Source organism: Microcebus murinus, chromosome 2, assembly GCF_040939455.1.
Source record: "Microcebus murinus isolate Inina chromosome 2, M.murinus_Inina_mat1.0, whole genome shotgun sequence".
Lineage (NCBI taxonomy): Eukaryota > Metazoa > Chordata > Mammalia > Primates > Cheirogaleidae > Microcebus > Microcebus murinus.
Genome location: NC_134105.1, coordinates 110,338,231 through 110,362,148, shown reverse-complemented (window position 1 = coordinate 110,362,148; position 23,918 = coordinate 110,338,231). Strand labels below are relative to the sequence as shown.

Below are 23,918 nucleotides of genomic sequence, written 5' to 3'. Positions count from 1 at the left end.
CTTTTGGATTCCTAAGTGCCACCAAATATTTGAGCAAAAGAGAGTAAATGGATGATCTAAAATAGGGTTTCTCAACCTTGACATGGACATTTTAGGCCAGATAATTCTCTGTTGTAGGAGACTGTCCTCTGCATTATAGGATGTTGAATAACATCCCTGGTCTCTATTCATTAGATGCCTGTAGTACCATCACACTCTCCCAGCTGTAACAACAAAAAATATCTTTGGCCATTGCCAAATGCCCATTGGGGGACAAAATCATCTTTAGTTGAGATTCCCTATTATAAAGTGACTAGAAGAAAAAGTCCAAAGTTAGATATTCATTGCAAAAAGTTCTGACTCTGCAACCTCACAGAAGCATCAATTTGTTTTTATGCATTATCTCAAAGTCTCTCCCAAGTTTCATATTTTCCCAATCGAATAATTTCTCCAAGGTACAAATGACAATCCAGAGACAAGAACATAAGTTTGTTTTATTGCCCAATTATTTTCTTAAAAAAGTTTAATGTTTGATAAAATAAAACAAACTTTTAGTACCATAGAAACCTTTTGACATGTACAATGACATTATTACTATATACAACTTGAAAAACAAGTGCTTCCAGCTCCAAGTAAAGTGATGTTGCACATTCCTGACCATAATTAAACTATAGGAAATTTCCTGGATGGCCAATGTTTTCCTGGGTTTGGAAAAAAAAAAATATACAATTGAAAAATATAAATAAGACCTTCGATGGGTTGAGAATCATAAAAATGCCATCTGAAATTCAATAATCTGAATCTTGGGAGGTTTGTAGTAATTATAAGAGTTCAACAGGTAAAACGAAACCCTGTGGATATTCAAACTTCAGTCTTCCAGGAGAGGTCATGTAGGTTCACAGTTGGTCTATCAAAAATAAAAGCTATTCCTATTATGGTAGAACTTGATATCTGGGCTTCATATACCATTTTTCACCAGCTCATGGACTCCATTCTCATCGATGATTAAAGGTGCATGGAATTCTTTATCTGCCACGTAACCTTCTAGTCCCTAAAAAAATGATTGAAATAAAACACATTTAGAAAATTGGTGGGGTGGGCACTATTAATGCTGGACTTAGTGGCTGTAATAATGGTTTAAAGCATGAATGCCAAAAGTTGGATTGAGATGTGGAATTTAAAAGTCAAAAATCTATTTAAAATACTTTTTAAATTAGACTTAATGACTGATTAATGAAAGCATAAAACAAATAAGAAATTATTCTGATTATAATTTATAAAGTTAACATGATAATATTCATTTCTCCTATAATCATCTCGCAATATAGTTAAATTTCTAAGCAAGATAGCTATCTCTGAAGCTGAAACTAAGCAACCCTGACAAGGATCTCCAAAAAAATATTACATAATTACAATAGTAGGGACCCCTAAAATCTCCAGGTTTTAAAAGTGACAGAACTAAGTATATGAACAAAATAGAGCCTTTGAAAGAAAAATCACATACATTAGAATGAGCCAGATGATTTACCTGAAAAACAAAGCTATTATATTTTAAAAGTCTATCACATTTTCAGTGGGTAGGTGAAAAGGACTAGACATAATGGATTTCTGTTAATGGCAACTAACCCACGTGTGGGATAGATGGCGAAGCCATACAGGAACTCTCAAAGAGAAGAATTCAAAATAAATGCAGCTTCTCAGCTCTACCCAGGGAAGGACTCCTCAGGGAAGGGCTATCAGAAAATGTTTTATTTTCTCTAACGGCAACTCTATTTAAACATAAGACAACACCAGAATCTTACTTTTAAAAAAAGTTTTGTTTCATTTTTAATTGACAAATAATGATTATATACATTTGTGGGGTACAGTGTGATGTTTCAATGCACACATACATTGTGGAATGATCAAATCAGGCTAATTAACATATCCCTCACCTCAAATATTTATCATTTCTTTGTGATGAGAATGTTTAAAATCTACTTTTTTTTTTTAGCTATTTTGAAATATACAATACTTTGTAAAAGAATTGGGAAAAAAAATCAAAGGAAACTTACTTCTCCAGCATAGGAGATCAGAGGAGAGATTTCACACTGGATTGGTACATCATTGGCATCCTTCAAGCTAAGGAAAAAAACCAAATATGTGTTAAAGATTTTGCTTCCCATGTTACTTGCCAGAATGAAAGTACACACCATACTTTCCTCTGAGAAGCTAACAAAATTCTCCTAGTTAAAAAAAAAAAAAAAAAAAAAATGGAATAGATACTGTCCAAATCACTAAATTCCCTGAGGATTAAGTTAACATGAAATTCTCACGACCAGAAAGACACTATTTAGGGCAAGTGCCCATAATTACTGGTAGCTCTTTACAGCACTTCACCAGTTTTATACACTGTCCTCTTACGTACAGCTCTTTTTATTTTTTTTACCATTTCCAAGTTTCCATTTGATAAATGGACTACTTATTGAGTTTATACTATGTGCCAGGCCCACTGATACAGGTGTTTGAATCCTTCATATTTCATTTTAATCTTCACCACGGCCTTGCATGTTAGGTACTAATGTTGACAAACATACTAAATCTGCACTATCCAATACAGTAACCAATAGCCACATGTGGCTACTTCAATTTAAATTAAGATTTTCAAAATTAGTTAAAAATCTAAAGCTCAGTTTCTTAGTCATAATAATCACATTTTAAGTGTTCAGGAGCCATGAATGTCTAATGCCTACCAAATTGGACAGCACAGATAAAGAACATGTCCTTCATTACAGAAAGTTCTATTAATATTAGACAGTACTATCCTAAAGGTCAGTTAAATTATTTCCCAGCACATGTGTTTCTGTACAACCCAAATCATCTAGATTAACTGAGCTGATTTATTCAATGTTTCAAAGTACTTCTGTTTCCAAAATTCCTTTTATAAAGGCCTAAACCAGAATGCACCCAAGCAAAGGCAAGGCCAAAGTCACCATTTGCTTCTAGGTTACAATCTAACATTTATAGCCATTTGCAATCCTGAATTTCTAAATTATGGAACACAAAAGTCAATAAGTAGCATTTTTAATACATTTACAGTCATTAGACCTCTGTGTTACTTGACATTTCAAGAATCTTACCAATGGGATACAGGACATACAAAAATCCAGTGTTTTGTCAAACTGTAGCTCTTCTTTGCTTTCCCAAGTATGTAGTCTCAAACTTTTGTGCAGTCAATAAAATCAGAGGCTTTTGAGTTCAGCCACAGCTCAACCTTTCTCTATATCCCATTCCAACTTATTTATCCTGCTACTTTCCACTCAGTCCAGGCCACTCTCACTCTTTGGATTATTCCAAGTCATTCTCAGCTATGGTCCCTTTGACTGTAAAAACCATACCCATCCTCCAAAATTAAGCTCAAACCTAACCTACCTTTCCTTGACCACTGCATTTCACAGTCATTGCTCCTACTGATTTATTCATATAAAAATAAATTTATCAGATAACTGCTGAATCACTGCCTCCTAGAGTACTTATCATTTCTACCAACTTTTAGGTATGTGCATCTTGAACCAAGCTCTTAAGAAATGACTTATTTCAGGCCAGGCGTGGTGGCTCATGCCTGTAATCCTAGCACTTTGGGAGGCTGAGGTGGGAAGATCACTCAAGGTCACGAGTTCAAAACCAGCCTGAGCAAGAGCGAGACCCCGTCTCCACTAAAAATAGAAACAAATTAATTGGCCAACTAAAAATATATAGAAAAAATTAGCTGGGCATGGTGGCATATGCCTGTAGTCCCAGCTACTCGGGAGGCTGAGACAGAAGGATTGCTTGAGGCCAGGAGTTTGAGGCTGCTATGAGCTAGGCTGATGCCATGGCACTCTAGCCTGGGCAACACAGTGAGACTGTCTCACAAAAAAAAAAGAAAGAAAAAAATAACTTATTCCTCTTGTATAAGATGCTTCCGTACCTAGGATACTAACAACACCTGTAGGCCTATAAGCAGACTTACCAATGCTTGTTGGCTGAATGAATAATAAATGAACTATGAGGGTAGACAGATGACAGAATAAAGAAGAAAGGAGAAGGCACAGGCTGGGTGCACATCTCTCCAGATATGAGCCAGGTTCTATCACAAGAGATCAAGAGGTCTAGTCCAGACCCTCTGGGAACAAAAAAAGCCATACTATTAATAAACAAAATGGGAAAAATGAGGGTCCAACCCATTGATAAGATGTATATAACCCAGTTCCACCTCAAGTCCTAAAGGAATCAGTGTACGAGGATCCTGAGGAACATATACTTAGCTGCCCTGAATATATAACCTTCCATTCTAAGAACCACAAAGATACCCCAAGAAACTAAGATCAACTTTAGTAAACAAAGTTACATGCCCTGAAGGGGGAGACACAGAAGCTACCATCACCAAATGTAAAATCTCAGGATACAGGCCAATTAGCCCAGTGACACTACTGCCCCCCATTTTTTTAACCAAACATCCTTTTGGTAGCTAACACTACTTACTATGCATTAAGGTGAAGAATAAAAACAAGATCATTTATCAAACTCAGCGTCCTCGCTTGCATTCTTTTAGAATATCTCCACACAGTTTCCTCCCTCTTTTAGATAAAATACTTCCTTATCATCTCTCACTTTTAAGTAATCTTTTCCAACATCTGAGGACATCGTTTGGTGCTAAGGATGTCAGCAGGAACTATTCCTAAGTCCATGATCTCATTTAGGGCCAGACTTTAAGTTTAATTATTTTACAAATGGCTAAAATGAAGTAAATCGGAAGGGGACTAAATAGAAGAACAAGACGTTTATAAAAAGTTATAAATAATGTTAACAGCTTTCTGTATCTTAACTAAGATAGCTGGATGCTGTTTTTGGCTGTATAATTAAGAAATGCTTTCACTTTTCAGTTAAAAGCTGTGGTTCAACGAAAAAGAAATTTAAGGTCAAAGTTTTATTTCTTAAGTTATAAAAGCAGCTTACTTCCACATATTAAAAATGGATGAGGCCGTCTAAAGGAAATAAGTAAAAAAAATTTTTTTAATAAAAAATTTTTTAAAAAAATGGATGAGGCTGGGCATAGTAGCTCATGCCTGTAATCCTAGCACTCTGGGAGGCTGAGGTGGGAGGATGGCTCAAGGTCAGGAGTTCGAAACCAGCCTGAGCAAGTGCGAGACCCCATCTCTACTGAAAAATAGAAAGAAATTAATTGGTCAACTAAAAATATATAGAAAAAATTAGCCGGGCATCATGGTGCATGTCTGTAGTCTCAGCTACTCGGGAGGCTGAGGCAAGAGGATCGCTTGAGCCCAGGAGTTTGAGGTTGCTGTGAGCTAGGCTGATGCTACAGCACTCTAGCCCGGGCAACACAGTGAGACTCCATCACACACGCACACAAAAAAATGGATGAGACCCAAAGTGACAAAGGGCCCTGCATCCCAGTTCCCATAGATGAAGGGCAGTAGTCATCTCTGGCTCCTAGAAGAAACTAACCAGATCTTCGAGTGCACTTCCTTGTCTACAGGCCCACATCCCAGAAACACTCCATGGGGCAAAGAGGAGTGGCTCAGACAGGAAAAAGCACACGAGTGACACTGACATCAGTGGTACTGTTTCTGAGACGACTTCCATCTCCAGATCTGTTACCCTGTACACATTTCCCAAATTATCTGAAAAACTTAAAATCTAAGCTAAACCTAATAACTCTCAAAGATCAAGCTATCTCTTTAGCTAGAAAGATAATGGCTTTTTCAAAATCTGTCAGTACCCAGATGAGAAAGGATATCTGTTACTTCTAACTAAAAATGACCTGCTGTTATGACAAAGAGATTCTTTGGAAGACAATAACTAAAATCAATGCACAATGACCTAAAAGGAGAGCTATTAGCATGGAAATAAATCAAAAGAATAGTTTTCTCATTACTAAGAGCCATCATGGGCCGGGCGTGGTGGCTCACGCCTGTAATCCTAGCACTCTGGGAGGCCAAGGCGGGCGGATTGTTTGAGTTCAGGAGTTCGAAACCAACCTGAGCAAGAGCAAGACCCCGACTCTACTATAAATAGAAAGAAATTGGCCAACTAATATATATAGAAAAAATTAGCCGGGCATGGTGGCGCATGCCTATAATCCCAGCTACTAGGGAGGCTGAGGCAGGAGGATCGCTTGAGCCCAGGAGATTGAGGTTGCTGTGAGCTAGGCTGACGCCAGGGCACTCACTCTAGCCTGGGCAACAAAGTGAGACTCAGTCTCAAAAAAAATAAATAAATAAAAATAAAAAAAATTTTAAAAAAAGGGCCATCATGAATATCAGGAACAGTTAGTCTTCATACCGACAGCATGTATCTAACTCAGTAAGATACATCCTTAGAATGTTATTATCATCTAATCTAAGCTTATGCTAAAGGGTGTAAATGGAGATACAAACAAATTTACTCCCTGGCCTGTAACCTGCTCTGGAGCTTATCCATCATCTGTAAATTTGTCACTGAGGGCTCTAACACCTACGGTCCAATTCTTTAGTAAAGCATGCTCCCCATTTCCAGCATGCACTGAGATTCTGAGTTAGTGTCATCCAGAAAGAGACCTGCCACCAAGTAAGCAGAGAGCCCCCACCAAAGATTCAACCGTCCTCCCTCCAGACCCCCAAAAGGCAGAGTGCTAAACTACAATGCCAGTTAGTACAGAGGGAAGCACAGCCCCATCACCATGCACTGTAGGCAGGCGAGAATATTTACTTGTAATTGACATCAGCTGTGATGATCTCTGACTTCCCATCTGTAGCACTGTTATGTGGGAATAAATAAGCATTAATGTGAATGGAAACAAATAAAACAATAATAATGGAGTTATAGAATATACTTGACTAAATGGCATGTATTTATGCTAAATCAAAAATTTGACACAAGAGACCTGAAGGGGTAAAAAAAGAAACTCAATGATTAAAGATGAAATATGAGGACAATGTAACATGCCACTGAGCAAGCTTGTTGACAATACAGAGCCTGAAAATGGCCTTGGACTGGGAGACAGAGCTACCGCCGTTCCTTCTTGTAAAAAAGGTTATGGACCAGGAAGTTGCAATGCCCAGTGTTCTAATATTTATTCAGGCATTCTTGCAGCCAGCCATTTTATCCTTTAATGATAAAATTAAACGCCAAAATGCTTTTTTACACAAGTACAGAAATAATGGATGATTTAGAAAGGGAAATTCTAGGTGCCAATGAAGGTTTTATCATAATATATAAGATTTAGCTTAAAGGTGTTTTATTTTGAATTTGAATAGTTATAAGTGCCTTCTTTTTTTTTTTTTTTAACTTCCAAAGACCAAGAACATTTCTAGAGTCTCAGAATTAGTGAATGTAACAGCCATTCACTTACCTTCTTTGCACCTTCCTCTAATCTAAAAGGGCTATGGTGAAAACTGTGAGGGGCCTACATCTTGCAGGCAGCCTGGGGCTGGCCGGGCCCTGGGTGGGTCTCATAGATAGAACCTGTAATGAGGCTACAGATGACAAGGGCAGCAACAACCAATCCTCTGTGGCCGAGGGACTTGCCCTGTGTCGTAGTAGTGTGTTGCTAAGGGGCTTTACCCATATGGCGGACCAAAAGAATTATCTTCTGACCATTATTTTAGTAGGAATCATTTCACTGTCATGGTGGAGCTGTTTCCAAAAAAGCAAGAGATTTTGAAGAGACTCCTCTTTAACAGGACGTACATCTATCATTACCTTTGTAACAGGCAAAGCTGTTGCTGTTTCATATCAGGAACTGCCCATACATCAACATTTTGCTTTTTAATAAAACAATCTAGGACTGTATTGGGGGGGGGGGGGAGAGAGAGAAAGAAGTCCAAGAGTATTTATACAAAAGAGAAAAGATACCGACTTACCGGGGAATTGCTGGAAGGCGAGAGCCATTTTCATCTATGAAGTGTCCCCCTGCATTGAGGACCCAGCAGTGATGAAGGGACATCAAAGCGTGCCTTGCAGTCGTAGGGTTGTCCTTCCCATTCTGACTGTCTGCGTTCTTTAGGGGGGAAAACTCATCTTCCCGTAATACTTCATATACCACAAACTTCCTAGAGTGAAACCATACAAAGATTTATTATGAAATTTAAAAAACTACATAAACAGCTTCTGACTCCTCCCTATATAGTTAAGCCTTTGGTCTTCAAAAATAAGCTTTCTCAACCCAATTTCAAATGAATGCTGAATAAAATAATGCTCATCACTGGACCAAAAAGAGTTGAAATTTTCTTTTCCAGTGCAAAATGAGAAATCATTTTCATCTCCAACTATAAAACACTTCATCTTACATATCAGAAGGATTAGAAATCCTAATGCACAAAGATCACATTAGTATCTATCCTGGGTTAAAAAATAAAAAAATAGGGGGAAATGGGCATTTATTGAAACCTTAAAATCTGTACCCCCATAATATGCCAAAATAAAAAAAAAATAAATAAATAAAAAAATAAAGATTACATTAGCATTTGTCTTGGGTTTTTAACAAAAGGCAAAAAAAAGATGATTTATAAATATGGGGAGATTAATTTTACACAGCTAATTTGTCTTCTGCATTCTCATACTGCCCAATTCTCAGATGCATAGCAACATCAAATGTGATCTTTACAGAGAACTATATGATTTAAAAAACACGTTTACTGAAACATTTACTCACAGCGGAGTAAGATATGGTAAACACCAAATGGGTCAATTCTTTATCTTCACCCTTTTTAATCTCTCAGTCAAAATAAATGACCTTAACAACTCTGCAGGAGACCCAGGAGCTGGTCGATAAAAAGAAAGATGTTCTCTTACCCAATTCAGACCATACTCCTGGAGTGGTGGTTTTATTCTAGAGAATAATAATGCATCTAGACTACACAGTCATGATCGAAATGTCATATCTGAGATATATGCTAGCAGATGTTTCCTGCAAAGAGTTTCATGCCTATGAGAATAAAAAGCAGCATTTCAAGACATTTTTAAAACCTTACTGGTGCTATTCAAAACATACTTTGCAAACTGGAAGATGTCAAAGACAAATTTTTCCATCTTTATTCCATTTGGTTTGTCTGGCTTAATTAACTCCCCTTGGGAATCCACATATGGAATCTTCTTTTGAGCCACATGGTGCTGTAACTGAGGTTCATAAACACTAAGAAGTAGAGGGGAAAAAGATATAATCACTTTCCAGATTTAAAATGCCAGAAAATCTGATAACACTCAGGAACAAATTCGTCAACAACCAGAACTAAGATTTTCAAGGTGAGGAGCACATGCTCAGTTTCATTTCATATTTAAATAATGAACAGGTTTCCCCTCTTCATTTCCTTATTTTTAAAAAAGTCAAATAATGATTTCCACATTAAAAATACACCCCCCATGTCTCTCCCATAATTTCTATGTCTTTTATAAAATGTTCTACTTCTTTGTCTTAACTTTCTCAAATCTCTTCAAATATGGCATAAAAAGATGAGTATTAAAAGTTACTCTGCATTAATAACACAACTACAAATGACATAGTAGAATGAGAAATATTTTGGAACTGGAGTTGATATTGTACATTTTTTTTTTTTTTTTTTGAGACAAAGTCTCGCTTTGTTGCCCAGGCTAGAGTGAGTGCCGTGGCGTCAGCCTAGCTCACAGCAACCTCAAACTTCTGGGCTCAAGCGATCCTCCTGCCTCAGCCTCCCAAGTAGCTGGGACTACAGGCATGTGCCACAATGCCCGGCTAATTTTTTCTATATATATCAGTTGGCCAATTAATTTCTTTCTCTTTATAGTAGAGACGGGGTCCCATTCTTGCTCAGGCTGGTTTCGAACTGCTGACCTCGAGCAATCCTCCCGCCTCGGCCTCCCAGAGTGCTAGGATTACAGGCGTGAGCCACCGCGCCCAGCCTTGGAGTTGATATTTTAAAGTAAAACTTATTAACTTTGTCAAAAGTAGACAGTCATCTTGAATGTCTAAAAGCCAGCAAGTCAATCAGAAAGCGAGATATGCTTATGTGAGATAAAACAGCTCTTATTTTATCCTTTGTGGTACCACCAACCTGATTTTCACGCACATCTCAAGTCCTTTTTTTTTTTGTTTTCCACTCTTTAATGCACTAGTTCCTAAATGCTAGTCTAGGAACAGCTGAACTAAAATTGTATGGGTATCTTTTCAAAACATACAGATGCCATGGATCTACCTCCAGAAATTCTGATTCAGCTGGTGTAGGGTAAACGTCTATATTTTTAAAAAGCTCCCAGTTGTAGAAGAGAATGTTTCGTTTCTTATTTTTCACTTCAACAAAACCTACCGTGTTTCCCTGAAAATAAGACAGGGTCTTATATTTATTTTTCCTCAAGAAGACAACCTAGGGCTTATTTTCAGGGGGTGTGTTATTTTTTTTAAGTACAGTACAACAATCTAAATTTATTCAAATATAGTTAAGTCATCTTCTTCTGGAGCATCATCATAACTCTCCAAATCCCGAATTCCATCCTGAATTTCTTGCAACTCTATTTCCTTTAGAACCATTGGCCCCAATCTCTCATGTCAAGCAATAGAGCTCTCATGGGCAGATGAGAAGGGCTGCTCGTCTTCTTTACCGCTCCCACAAAATGCATGGGTTGTGCAGATACGCTGCGTAGCCACGCCCATCACTAGGTCTCATTTTCGGGAAATACGGTAGCACATAGTTGGGGGATGGGAGGGTAAGAAGAAAAGGGAGAAATGCTTTGGACTCCAGTTAATTCACTGGGGAGTAGGCTCCTAATTCCCACCTCATGATATTAATATATCTTACTAAGTAAAATAATCACAGTGTGAGATAAATGTCCAATTTGATAAAAGTGATCCTCAGGAAAGATAAATTCTGTGGGATATGGACTTGGGGTAACTGCCTACCTCTCAAGTAATTTAGTTTCTGATTAACAATAAATACAATTTTAAAAGATCCCCATTTTGCCCATACTTGACAACATCTCTCAGAAATGGTATGGTGAAGAAATGGTTGGCAATGTTCCCCGCATTGAATAGCAGTCGTCCATCTGAGCTTCGTTTCTGAGCTGTTGCCAGAGAAATCTCACTGTATTCTACCACCTGGTACACGCCATCCACTCGGCAAACCACGCCAACTGGTTCAGTAGGGTTTGTTTTCTCTACCACCTGCCCAGCAAAGAAAGACAACAGTAGAGGAAGAAATTTCATTAAATGCTTCTTTGGAGATAAACCATCGTCAAAGGCCATATTTATAATTTTGTTTACATTGTCTTTAAGGTATTAAGCTAAGAAGAATCTTTAGACAATCAATTATGCAACTTTATATACTTTGACAGACTACTTTCCAACAGGAAATGAGGTACGTTATCTCCTTCCTACGTATCACCTAACAAAACCATGGAGTAGAAATTCCATCACATACATATATATATATATAGCACAGAGGAAATCACCTTGGCCAGGGAATAATTAAATGAGGAGTCTATATCACCCAAATATCTTATATTTTTTATTATTTAATGTATCCTTAACCACACTTGATTATTTTGAGAATGAAATGAAATTTCTTTGGGTTTCACAAGACAAAAAACAAAGGCATTTTGTCTCTCACTTTCTATTGCCCAAATCATTACTTCATTTGTAAATAGAATTTAAATTTCCTTCATGAATAACTCATTTTCATTGTTTTTCAGGGACCTGATAAGAGGAAGGTTTAAAGCAGGCAGGTCACTAAGCTCCCATGCCAACTTTAATCAGAAAACCTACCCATATTTATTTATCTGTTTTGCCTACTAGATTTTGTTTGAAATGAGAGATTCTGTACTTTTTTAAAAAAAGGTTGAAAACCAGTGATTTGACAATTTATCAGTGGCTCTGTGCTGGTGGGGGGATCTGAGAAAAGAATGTATCAAAATCAGAGGGAAAATGTAAAAGTATGTAAATTTAAAAAACCTCACAGGTGATTCTGATACACCATGACCCTAATCCCACACAACACTGACCTAAATTATTTAGATGAAAATTATGAAAGAATTGTATTCAGTGAACTAAAATCAAGGTTCAGATGAGATGAATATCCAACAGATGTATCAAACAATAAAAAATATTTGAAGGTATTATTGTTTGTCCTGTCCAATTATCGATTCAGCATGCTTCAAAGTATTTTTTAAAGATCTATCCCTAATTTGACAAGTCTATCCTAAGCATACATGCAATATAATTTTCTTCAGCAACTGATTTCTTTTTTTTTATTTATTTTTATTTATTTATTTTTTTTTATTTTTTGGCTCCTGGGTTCCGCAAATATAGCAACTGATTTCTTAAAATAAATACAGCCATAGCAGTTTCTTCCAGACAACTAAAGGCACTGTTTCGAACTTGGTTTACACAGCAATCAGAGATATAGGCCTTGACTGAGTCTAGCTGCATGAGGCAAGACTGCTGTGTAGTTTCACTGTTTGCCACCTGAAAGGAACACAGTATTCAAGGAAAAGAAACTTTCTACCAAGGAAGTAGATTAAAATAGAAGGGAACATTATATGGCAAAATAATTTAACCCAATCGGAGGCCTATTTGCAATTCTTTTTGTTTTTTTGTTGTTTTCTTTTGAGTCGGAGTTTCACTCTGTTGCCCAGGCTAGAGTGCCATGGTGTCAGCCTAGCTCACAGCAAACTCAAACTCCTGGGCTCAAGCGATCCTCCTGCCTCAGCCTCCCAAGTAGCTGGGACTACAGGCATGCACCACCAGGCCCAGATAAATTTTTCTATATATATTTTAGTTGTCCAATTAATTTCTTTCTATTTTTAGTAGAATTGGGAGTCTCACTCTTGCTCAGGCTGGTCTTGAACTCCTGACCTTGAGCAATCCTCCTGCCTCGGCCTCCCAGAGAGCTAGGATTACAGGCGTGAGCCACTGTGCCCTGCCCTAATTGCAACTCTTATCTGTCAATCCATCACTAACCCTTTCTTCATGTATTCCACCATGGGTATCTTACTAGACAGGGAATTTCTTTTTCACTTTGTTGCCCAGGCTAGAGTGAGTGCCATGGCATCAGCCTAGCTCACAGCAACCTCAATCTCCTAGGCTCATGCGATCCTGCTGCCTCAGCTTCCCAAGTAGCTGGGACTACAGGCATGCGGCACCATACCTGGCTAATTTTTTCTATATGTATTAGTTGGCCAATTAATTTCTTTCTATTTATAGTAGAGACGGGGTCTCGCTCTTGCTCAGGCTGGTTTCGAACTCCTGACCTGGACCAATCCACCTGCCTCGGCCTCCCAGAGTGCTAGGATTACAGGCGTGAGCCACCGCGCCCAGCCTAGACAGGGAATTTTAAATTTATTCCTCTCATTCCCGTTTTTTTAAATGCACACAAGGTTTATTTTCCAATCACTTCTATATACTCCTACTCCCAATCAGCCTTGGAAACTAAAAATAAGCATATTCACATTTTACATTTCCCAAATGTTTACTTCTATGACAACTATGAACCTCTAAATATTATAGAAGAATATAATTTAGATTATAGAAGAAAGTGCATGAAGTTGGAAATCAGTTTATATATACAGAAAAGATATGCAATATAAAATTAAGAGGTTTGTCCAATATTTCCTAAGTTACATACTGAGAAAAGCTGAGTCCAAAATAACACTTTAAGCTCAAAGTTACTGTAACTGCTTTACAAAATGATCTTCAATTAACAATGGTTCCTACCCTTTTAGCTTTGTACCTGGCAAACTACCTCACTCTTAAGTCTTTTCTCAAGGCTCTCACTCCATAAAAAATACTTAATGCTTCAAGATAGGAGCTCTTAAAGAAGTACTGCAAAGACTTTTGCTACCACACTGAGTCACTCCCTAATTTGCATGTTTTTAAATATATATTTTAATACCTTGATTTTCATATTAAAAAAAGAGGGAGGATAGATAACATAAATGTTAGAAAACATTTCTAAAGGTTTTTAATGTATGCCATTCTAGTCATTTTGGTTCCATCATAATATTTACTCATCCACCAAGTGACTACCACAACATGACTAAACAGTGAGTCTGCAAGAAGACTAAATCTGGATTTATCCTAGAGAGCATACAGGTAATGGAGAAGAGTAACTGGTTAACACTTGCATCTCTGTGTGATCAGCATACTCACAAAAGTTAGCACATCAGTTTAAAGTTTTTTGAGCTGCCAGCAAAAAGCATAACTATTCTAAAAAGTATGGATATAAATAATATGTGATATAATACCAAGACTAGCAGTTGAGAAATGTGAATTCTAATCCTGGCTCTGCTAATGTGATAAAGAACCTTGAGCCCTGGACTCATTAAGTACCAGATCTCATTTGTGAGATCAAAGGGGTTGACCAGATGATCTCTGAGGTCCCTTCCAGGTTCAACATTCTCTGATCTATAAAGTTTAAATTGAGTCTAAAGCTTATAGCAGTAAACTTTAAGTTTCTGTTTTAGAAAAAAGAGTGACACCAAGTGGAACAAAGAAAGAAATACACTGTTGTCTTTTTAAAACTTAGTACTTATGTTTCTATTACAGGTTAGTAGCTATTTAAAATATGGTACAAATACTCGGGAGTATTAGACCGGATAGAGGTCTTAAATAAATGAACTAAACCAAGTCTTTTTTATTTTCAAAATTAAGAGGAGCTTTATTAGACCTACGAGCTCAATCTCTCAAAAGTTGCACTGGTAAATTTAAGATTTCAGCTCCTTGACATCATTACATTGATAGATTTCTAGATTAATTTTAAGAGAAATAACATCTTTATAACAGAAAATCTCCGCTAGGCACAGTGGCTCACGCCTGTAATCCTAGCACTCTGGGAGGCCAAGGCAGGAGCATAGCTCAAAGTCAGGAGTTCAAAACCAGTCTGAGCAAGAACGAGACCCTGTCTCTACTAAAAATAGAAAGAAATTAATTGGCCAACTAAAAATATATGGAAAAAATTAGCCAGGCATGATGGCACATGCCTGTAGTGCCAGTTTCTCGGGAGGCTGAGGCAGAAGGATTGCTTGAGCCCAGGAGTTTGAGGTTGCTGTGAGCTAGGCTGACACCACAGCACTCACTCTAGCCTGGGCAACAGAGTGAAACTCTGTCTCAAAAAAAAAAGAAAGAAAGAAAATCTCCAACCAAGCATACTGTATATATCTTATGGCAGGCCTTCTTTCTAAATCCAGATTCTTCAAATTTGAAATTTGAAATACAGTGTTTCTGTCAGAAGCCTGTATGGTTATAGCATTGGCATGAAGGTCTTCATTTCACATCAAAATTATAAAATTATTACAAATCTTCTAATACCTTTATGGTTTCACTTTTTAATATTTAACTGTGTAATCCATTTGAAACTGATTTTGGTATGAGCTTCTAGGGAGAGATCAGACTTTATTTTTAGCCAGATATTTCATTCATTTCCTTCCCTGATTTGAAATGCCATATTATTATATAATGCATTCTTATATGTACACACACAAATTTGTTTCTGACTGTTCTATTTCCATTAATCTATCATTCCATTCTGGTTCCCATACTACACTCCTAGTTAATTTGTTTACAATTCTTTTTAATATGGGATAGATCATCTCCAATCCCCCCATCCTCCCTTATAATCATCCTTCTTTTCCAACATTTTCCTGGATATCTTTACATGTTTATTCTATTTGCAATCATTTTGTCAAATATCACCAAAATAGTACCAGAGGGATTTTGATTGGGATTGTATTACATTCTATTTGATGAGAATGGAGAACTTTACAGACTTCCAGGGAAGTAATCTTTATATCGATATTTTTAAGTCTTCCAAAGTGCTTTTAAGGTCTTGCATGTTTCTTATTTTATTACTAGTTATATCATATATTTTGTTTGCTACCATAAAGACATGCCTTCTTTATCATCTATGCAACTAAAAAAATATTGATAAGAACAATGCCAAGGACAGATTCTTATCATACAGCACTATAAACCTCCATCTTAAATATCAGTATATTTGTAGTCATTCATGCAGTCGTTAATCTCCTTAATTGTTCTTATCCCCAATCTGCCTATTTCCATCTTATTCACAAGAATATCATGAGATACCTTGTCAAATGTCTTACTGATGTCTATATCTTCTATTTCTACCATCTTTCCCTTACCTATAACTCCAGTAACTTTGTCAAAGGGATAAAATTAGGCTAATCTGACTGAACACAATTTGATATTAATAAATCTGCCCCAGGGCTAGTGACGATCATTCACTTTCCCAGGTACTTACAAATCATCCTCACATATTTTAAACTCTTACTTGTGATTGACAAGTATACAACATTACTTTTAAAACCAAGTCTTGCCAATTTAAGGAAAAGTGGGTGTGGGGTAGTCTAGTTACTTTAGAGAGATGAATGGTTTCAAAATAGTCAAATCAGCCTAATAAGCTTAGTTTGACTCCTGGAATAATGTATGGCAGAGAAAGACCATTGAAAGCCTCACTACAGTTGAGAAAGGCATTACCTTTGCTCCACAGTCTGCTCCTTTCTGAATGCAAAATCCAATGAAGCGGGGGTCTGCCACTTTCACTAATATGTTGTCAACACAATAGACATGAATGCTCCAGATGCCTCTTTGCTCCATGTCCTCCACGATGTTCTGGGCTGCAAGAGCCCGATAAAGACCACCATTCCCATCTGGAAAATAAAATAGCCTATCAGTAGCACACCAAAATCATGACAAAGGTAACCCAAAGATTGTTTAATGTTTCCAAATTGGGATAAAGATCTCTGAAAATGACAGTTTCACATTATAGAGCCAAGAAAACTGAATATCCATAAGGAAGGAATCAGGTGTCAAAAAGTTATACCACATGATTTTGAAGGTTATTTAGCATTAAGCAACCAGGGAATAATATTATCAAGGTAAGACCAGGCAACACTGAAGACCATATGTTTCTTTTTAACTCAGCCCCTTTTAATAATCTAGCCTATAATATGAAATATAAAATTATCAGACAATGATTATTTCATAACACTTCAAGTTTCATTAACATGTGCATAATTCAAGTTAACTCTATATTTATAGCCCCAACAATGATAATTTCACTCATCTCAAAAATAAAAATACTAGCAGAAAACTTGGTTCCTTAAAAAAAAAAAAAAAAAAAAAAAAATAAAAATACATAAGCATTTTATATCAAATTACTTAAGAAATCAGACTGATATGAAGGTCTATGGTGATTTAAACTAGGTAAAGCCTCTTCTTTCTGCATCTAGTTTTAATTTAACATATTCCATGTGCCACTCCAGCCATAAGTTAAATGATAACAAAAAAATAAGACAACTTCACAAAATAGAGCTAAGAGTAGTAAGTCTTCCATTAATTAAAAAGAATTAAGATTAAAAGAGAACTAAGATGACATAAAAGCTGACATCTATAAAGCACCACTGTCAATACTATTATTTCTTTCATCCTTTCCTCTGAGCACAGATTCACATAAATATAAATCTGTCAATAGGTTTATTTTTATAGTTGAGATCATACTCAGGGCCACTGTATGTGACTACACAGACAGTACACTGCCCAATTCTAGAGAGTTCCATTAACAAACTACAATGAGCAAATGAGCATTCAATACCTGGAACTGTGCAAAGCAGTGGCCCTAATCAGACTATGTACACAGTTTTGTATTTTTTTTTTATATATATATATCAGTTGGCCAATTAATTTCTTTCTATTTATAGTAGAGACGGGGTCTCGCTCTTGCTCAGGCTGGTTTTGAACTCCTGACCTTGAGCAATCCACCCGCCTCGGCCTCCCAAGAGCTAGGATTACAGGCGTGAGCCACAGCGCCCGGCCCACAGTTTTGTATTTTGTGTTCTCTTAATTAACCTATTGAAATGATTTCTTTGTCAGGTAATATATCCAATTATTTTAATAGTATATAAGAATTAATGCTATTTATAAACCATAATTTAGCCTCTCATTTATTAAACAGTATATGGTTTCCAATTTTTTCCTATAATAAATAATATAGCCATGAACATTGTTGAATATACAAAATACTGGTTAAAGAGAATAAACACCCTGAATGCTACTCAAATTGCTCTATAGGGCAGACATCCACAAAGATTAGCATAAAAAAGTATAAAAAGTGTATCCACTCCACCAATTTTCATCTTTTTAAATCATTTCCAAATTGCCAAAAAATATTTTTTAAATATACAAATTGCTATATTAAAAGAAATATCAAAATTTAATGATTTATGTTACTACCATTTCTAGTCACCATTAAATAAGGATGATTACACACCTGGAGCCATAGAAACTTTGTTCTTCTCTTCCAAAATAATTTTCCCATCAAAACTCATAGCAGGCAGCATTCCTTGCTGAAAAAAGATTACATTCTCTTTTTTTAAACCAAAGTACTTGTGCTTGGTAAAGAATTCCTTTGTAGATTCCATCGTTCTGCCACTGGTCATTATATACCTTGCAAGAGAAAAGTAGATCTTCTAAGCAATAGTGGTGCTATGTGGATTGGGGCAAAATAAAGTTTTGTCTATTTCCTAAGCTAAAGAAAATCTGAGAGCACTGGCTTATTTTGACTTCCTTCATATTTTTCCTAGATGAGACACATTTATTAGCTGCTACCCAAAGGGAATTACTTCCAATAATTTCATCAATCCTTATGTATAAAATAAATTTATTTAACAATATTAAATATAATCTCCTTCAATAGAGAACCTGTAAGGGGCTTAAGTAAACATTTTAGAACTCTGCGAAAGTATATTCTAAGTTTAAAACTCCTAAATAAATAGTGAGAAAAGGGTAACTGCAATATAGCCTAATGATCTCTTGTGGTTCATTTTATTAAAATTTGAAATGGAATCTAGACTCTGCTAACCCTTCATTTAGAACCATAAAAGTATAATTATACTCTCTGTCATCACAAAAATCCAACCCATGCTAGCAGAGCAAAGGAAAAAAAATTCTATCTAAAACCACAATTAGTGACTCCAGTAGTTTTTGCTCTTACTAGAATGTAAACACATATCTAAGAAGGGATGTCTGTCTAGATTACTGATTTATCCCCAGCACCCAGAAGCAGGCACTCAATATTTGTTGAATGAATAGATGAATAAAGAAAACAGTGTAATTTCCCACCACAGTAGATATCCAGGAGACATCTATTTAAAAAATTATCCTGGGTATTTTGAACGTTGGGTACAAAAGGTTTGGACATGATTTAGAAGATGACAAAAAAGGTGGCTAAACTGCTCTGCATAATAGAATAGAAATTCTGAGTTGTAAGGAGAGGGAAGTAAGAGAAAGAAGAAAATCCAATATGGCAGTAGGAAGCCAGGGCTGTAATTGGAATGTTGGCTACTTAGAACACAGATACTCCTCAAAACACTCCCACGGGAATCAAGATGAAGAAAACACTTCACAGCAGGCTAGTACTCATGTTGAGAAGAGCTAGAAAAGCTGGGAAAATTACAAAAACTGTATTTTCAAAGGTATCAGAGAGCTCCAGAGGCAACACAGAATGGGACTAAAATTCCAGGGAGGGAGAAATCTTTCCAAAGGGAGCTAAGGATATGCAGCTGCCTTGTCCTGAGGTTATCTGCTGATTTGGGGTACAGGCTCGTGGTAGAGAATCTGGCTTGGACCAAAGGCTGCTGCTGGGGACAGAAAAACTGGCAGAGCTTTTGTTGATCACATGGGACTGAAAAAATAAGGCTAGGGACTCGAGGGATCCCAAACACACAGGCAAACTTTCCCTCTCAAAATGTGCTGACTTCCAGAACTGCTCTGGGAAAGAGATTAAGGAGCTAACCCCCAAACTCCTAAAAAGAAGAGCAGAATTTTCTGTAACCTCTTCATGCTTAGGAGACAAACACTGACCAAGGTAGAGACCCTGAGAACACAGCATACCAGCAGGGGCTGAGGACACAAGGTTGGCCCGTAGCAGAGAAATCAATGCAGTTTTCATCTGGCATGTGCATGCAAGAGGTGAGGGCTAGATAACCAGGTACTTAATTAAGGGTACAAGTTTCTAGACTGAGAAAGCCCACTGAGAATCTAGAGCAGTGGCTGAAAATAGATCCATACCACAGCACCATGACATTTCAGATATTAAAGAAGGGACCCGGCCGGGCGCTGTGGCTCACACCTGTAATCCTAGCTCTTGGGAGGCCGAGGCGGGCGGATTGCTCAAGGTCAGGAGTTCAAAACCAGCCTGAGCAAGAGCGAGACCCCGTCTCTACTATAAATAGAAAGAAATTAATTGGCCAACTGATATATATATATAAAAAAAATTAGCTGGGCATGGTGGCGCATGCCTGTAGTCCCAGCTACCCGGGAGGCTGAGGCAGAAGGATCGCTTGAGCCCAGGAGTTTGAGGTTGCTGTGAGCTAGGCTGATGCCAAGGCCCTCACTCTAGCCTGGGCAACAGAGTGAGACTCTGTCTCAAAAAAAAAAAAGAAGGGACCCTAAATGCTTTCAGAGAGGAGGAAAAAAAAAAAAACAATTGGGAATCAGAATGGCATTAGACCCTTCAACAGCAATGCTACAAACAATAGAGCAAAACTTTCAAATTTCAGAAGGAAACTGATTTTTCAATCAGAAATTCTATATCTAGATGAACTATCAATCAGTATTAAGTTTCTAGACGGAAAGAGTCTACTGTACCCAGGATGGAAAAGTTGCTGGTGAGTCTATATTGCTCATTAAGTCTATAGTGGTCATCTATTAAGCCATAATATATATTACTTTTAACATATAAAGCAAATTATACCTCCCAAGAAAATAGTGACAAGAAATGTGTCTCCTTATGAATAAAGTATATATGCATTTTGAATATTATTTAAAAAAATCTGTCCGGACACAATCCCACAATGAGACACATCTTACCATGGAATAATGCATTTTTTGCCATAATATTTTTCAGCTAACTGTTGTAGCTTCAGGATACGCTCTGCTTGAATCTGAAAAAGTGTCTTATGGGATGGCAAACCAACATCATACATCCCCTTGGGATATGCAACGCCAAGTCTTGTCCCCTGCCCACCAGCTAGAAGAAGAACTGCTACTTTGTTCTGCGAAATCTGGAAAAGTCCTAGAAAAGGAAACATTTGCATCACACATCTCTACAATTCAACACGTCAGTATTAAACACATATAGGTACCAGCAAAGGCTCACCCTATCTGTATAAGGTATAGAGAACATGGAATCTACACAGACTCATAGAAGACTATCTTGCTAATAAAAACATTTTATTATTAAAACAATTAAATTTATATAACCCAAACAATGAATCATATACTTTAATGAACAAAATATTTTTTTCTGATAATGCCAGGAGGTACGAACCAAGAGATATCATAAACATTTTGCAAGAACTCGACTACTTATTAGATGTGGCAAGTCAAGAAAAAGATAGGCTGAAAAAAAGATACCAAAGTTTTGGGATAAATGTTGATGCAATTAAATGACTTCTAGCCTAAAAATAAATAATAAATAATTAATCAATGAGAATGCAAATATACCAGGCAAGCTACTACCCTGTAAATGTAAAGAAAAGGAAGCTTCAGTTAGAAAAGTGGTAATGTGTAATGGTTAAGAATCCAAGGTCTGAAGTTAGGATTTCTGATTTGAAATCCAACTCAACTGAATAAACTTGGGGGGGGGTTTACCTGCAAAGGGCCTTAGAAAATTTTGTAGGCTGATGGAATCGTTCTATATCTTGATTAGGGTGATAGGTATATGGGTATATACATTTGTTAAAACATAAAACTAGTGTATTTTATTATATGTAATTATATATTGATAAAATTTATTTAAATGCCTTTTTAAAAACATGAGCCGGCCAGGCGCGGTGGCTCCCGCCTGTAATCCTAGCACTCTAGGAGGCTGAGGCAAGCGCATTACTCGAGGTCAGGAGTTCGAAACCAGCCTGAGCAAGAGCAAGACCCCGTCTCTACCATAAAATAGAAAGAAATTAATTGGCCAACTAATATATATATAGAAAAAATTAGCCGGGCATGGTGGCGCATGCCTGTAGTCCCAGCTACTCAGGAGGCTGAGGCAGGAGGATTGCTTGAGCCCAGGAGTTTGAGGTTGCTGTGAGCTAGGCTGATGCCATGGCACTCACTCTAGCCTGGACAACAAAGCGAGACTCTGTCTTAAAATAAAATAAAAAATAAAATAAAATAAAATAAAATAAAATAAAATAAAATAAAATAAAATAAAATAAAAACATGAGCCATCTACACTAGCTCAGAGGGATGTGAGATTCTGTCTTTTCATTATTAACTTACTTCTCTCTGGAAGCCTGTCAGTTTCCATCAGTTGAATGTTTAGCAATAAATAGTAATCAAACAATGCTTGAATTAAAAATGTTATTCTTTGAACCAAAATAAATTCAAGATGGATTCAAGATCCAGACACAAACAAACGAAACTATAAAAGCTATTTAAAGAGGCTCTCAGTTTGAATTTTAAAAATACCCAAATCTCGCCATATTCCATTCCTAAGACCCAGGTCATCACTCAAAGGTGGACAGTCCCAGCACCACAGGCAGAGTAGCTTGTGGGAAGAGGCTACGTGGAAACTGAGTCTCTGGCAGGAGATTCACCTCGCATACAGCTCATCAGAAAGGTCATGCTGTGTTTTCAAAAGGAAACATTTCATATGGTATAATCCAATCCCTTTTTGGATTCAGTCTTCACTTTATTTAGTACTGGATGTAGTTCAGTCTGGATAAGATATCACTTCAAAATTTATGTGGTACCATCTCCATTTTGAGGTTTAACTGTGGAGAATAAAAAGGAACTCTCATCTTGAAAGTTCTGAAACATCTGATCATTAATAAGAATGTGAATACCAATGGGACCTGCCTGTAAACCTGGTAAATTTGGTGGAAAGGAATATTAAACACTAATGCGGGCCGGGCGCAGTGGCTCACGCCTGTAATCCTAGCACTCTGGGAGGCCGAGGTGGTGGTGGATCGTTCGGGTGGATCGCTTGTTTGAGGTCAAGAGTTTGAAAGCAGCCTGAGCAAGAGCGACCCCGTCTCTACCAAAAGTAGAAAGAAATTAATTGGCCAACTAAAAATATATAGAAAAAAATTAGCCAGGCATGGTAGCACATGCCTGTAGTCCCAGCTACTTGGGAGGCTGAGGCAGGAGGATTGCTTGAGCCCAGGAGTTTGAGGTTGCTGTGAGCTAGGCTGACGCTACAGCACTCTAGCCCAGGCAACTGAGTGAGACTCTGTTTCAAAATAAATAAGTAAACACTAATGCAGTTTTTCGGGTGACTTCTGTCTGAGGCAATCATTTCCTTTAAGTAGATTGCATGACAAACAGAGTGTCCCACTGACATTCTTGTTCCACTGCCTGCAGCTTACTCCTGCTCCCAGCAGACGTAGGTGGTTACAAGAAACAGAAGAGTTTACAGTGGCTTATCAGAGGTCAAATGCTTCCTGGATAACTTCCTGCTTGGACTAGTTCCTCCTATACATTTTAACTTGGACATGCGCCTGGAACAAGGATGACAGCATAGGTCTTTGCAAAGTAGAATGCTGTCAGAACTTTCATTTAAATTGTCAGAACTCCAGAATAAGTGGAGTGTGGTAAACAGGCTATTCAATGGTAGAAATAAAGGAAAGCTATCCAAGACAATTAGTCAGATGAGATATTTTAAGTCTTTAATTTTTAATCACATGTTACAGCTGAAACTTATTTCCCCAAAATGTTAAGCACAAAAAGCAGACTAATCAGAGAAATCTCTTATTCGTACCAGTTTTAGATAGTAAGTGATTACTGTGAATTTCATTTGGCATAATAATGGCATTGTGATTAGTAAGAAAACACCTATATATTTAGAGATGGATTTTGAATGATATGAGGGTAAAAATAAAATGATGTTTGGGATTTAGCCTACAATACTACAAAAGAAAAAGGGAGAAAGCAAAAGAAA

General features: G+C 37.1%; 1 protein-coding gene across 8 annotated transcripts in view; it reads right to left on the bottom strand.

Moving 5' to 3' along the window:
• Window positions 1-453: 453 nt before the first annotated feature.
• Window positions 454-23,918, bottom strand: part of UAP1 (UDP-N-acetylglucosamine pyrophosphorylase 1) — a 246,640-nt gene continuing 223,175 nt past the window's right edge. For 4 of the 8 annotated variants that reach the window (XM_076000337.1, XM_076000333.1, XM_076000334.1 and 1 more), the window contains 10 exons: window positions 20,852-21,056; window positions 18,252-18,427; window positions 16,460-16,632; window positions 10,938-11,131; window positions 8,993-9,133; window positions 7,863-8,051; window positions 6,709-6,756; window positions 3,971-4,123; window positions 2,034-2,100; window positions 454-1,030 (listed from right to left, as the gene is read on the bottom strand). In XM_076000337.1, the coding sequence (XP_075856452.1) occupies window positions 938-1,030; window positions 2,034-2,100; window positions 3,971-4,123; window positions 6,709-6,756; window positions 7,863-8,051; window positions 8,993-9,133; window positions 10,938-11,131; window positions 16,460-16,632; window positions 18,252-18,427; window positions 20,852-21,056 (1,439 nt within the window). In that variant the 3' untranslated portion in view covers window positions 454-937. The remainder of the gene's footprint in view (window positions 1,031-2,033; window positions 2,101-3,970; window positions 4,124-6,708; window positions 6,757-7,862; window positions 8,052-8,992; window positions 9,134-10,937; window positions 11,132-16,459; window positions 16,633-18,251; window positions 18,428-20,851; window positions 21,057-23,918) is intronic. The other 4 variants (XM_012768642.2, XM_012768643.2, XM_012768648.3 and 1 more) reach the window with 2 other exon arrangements.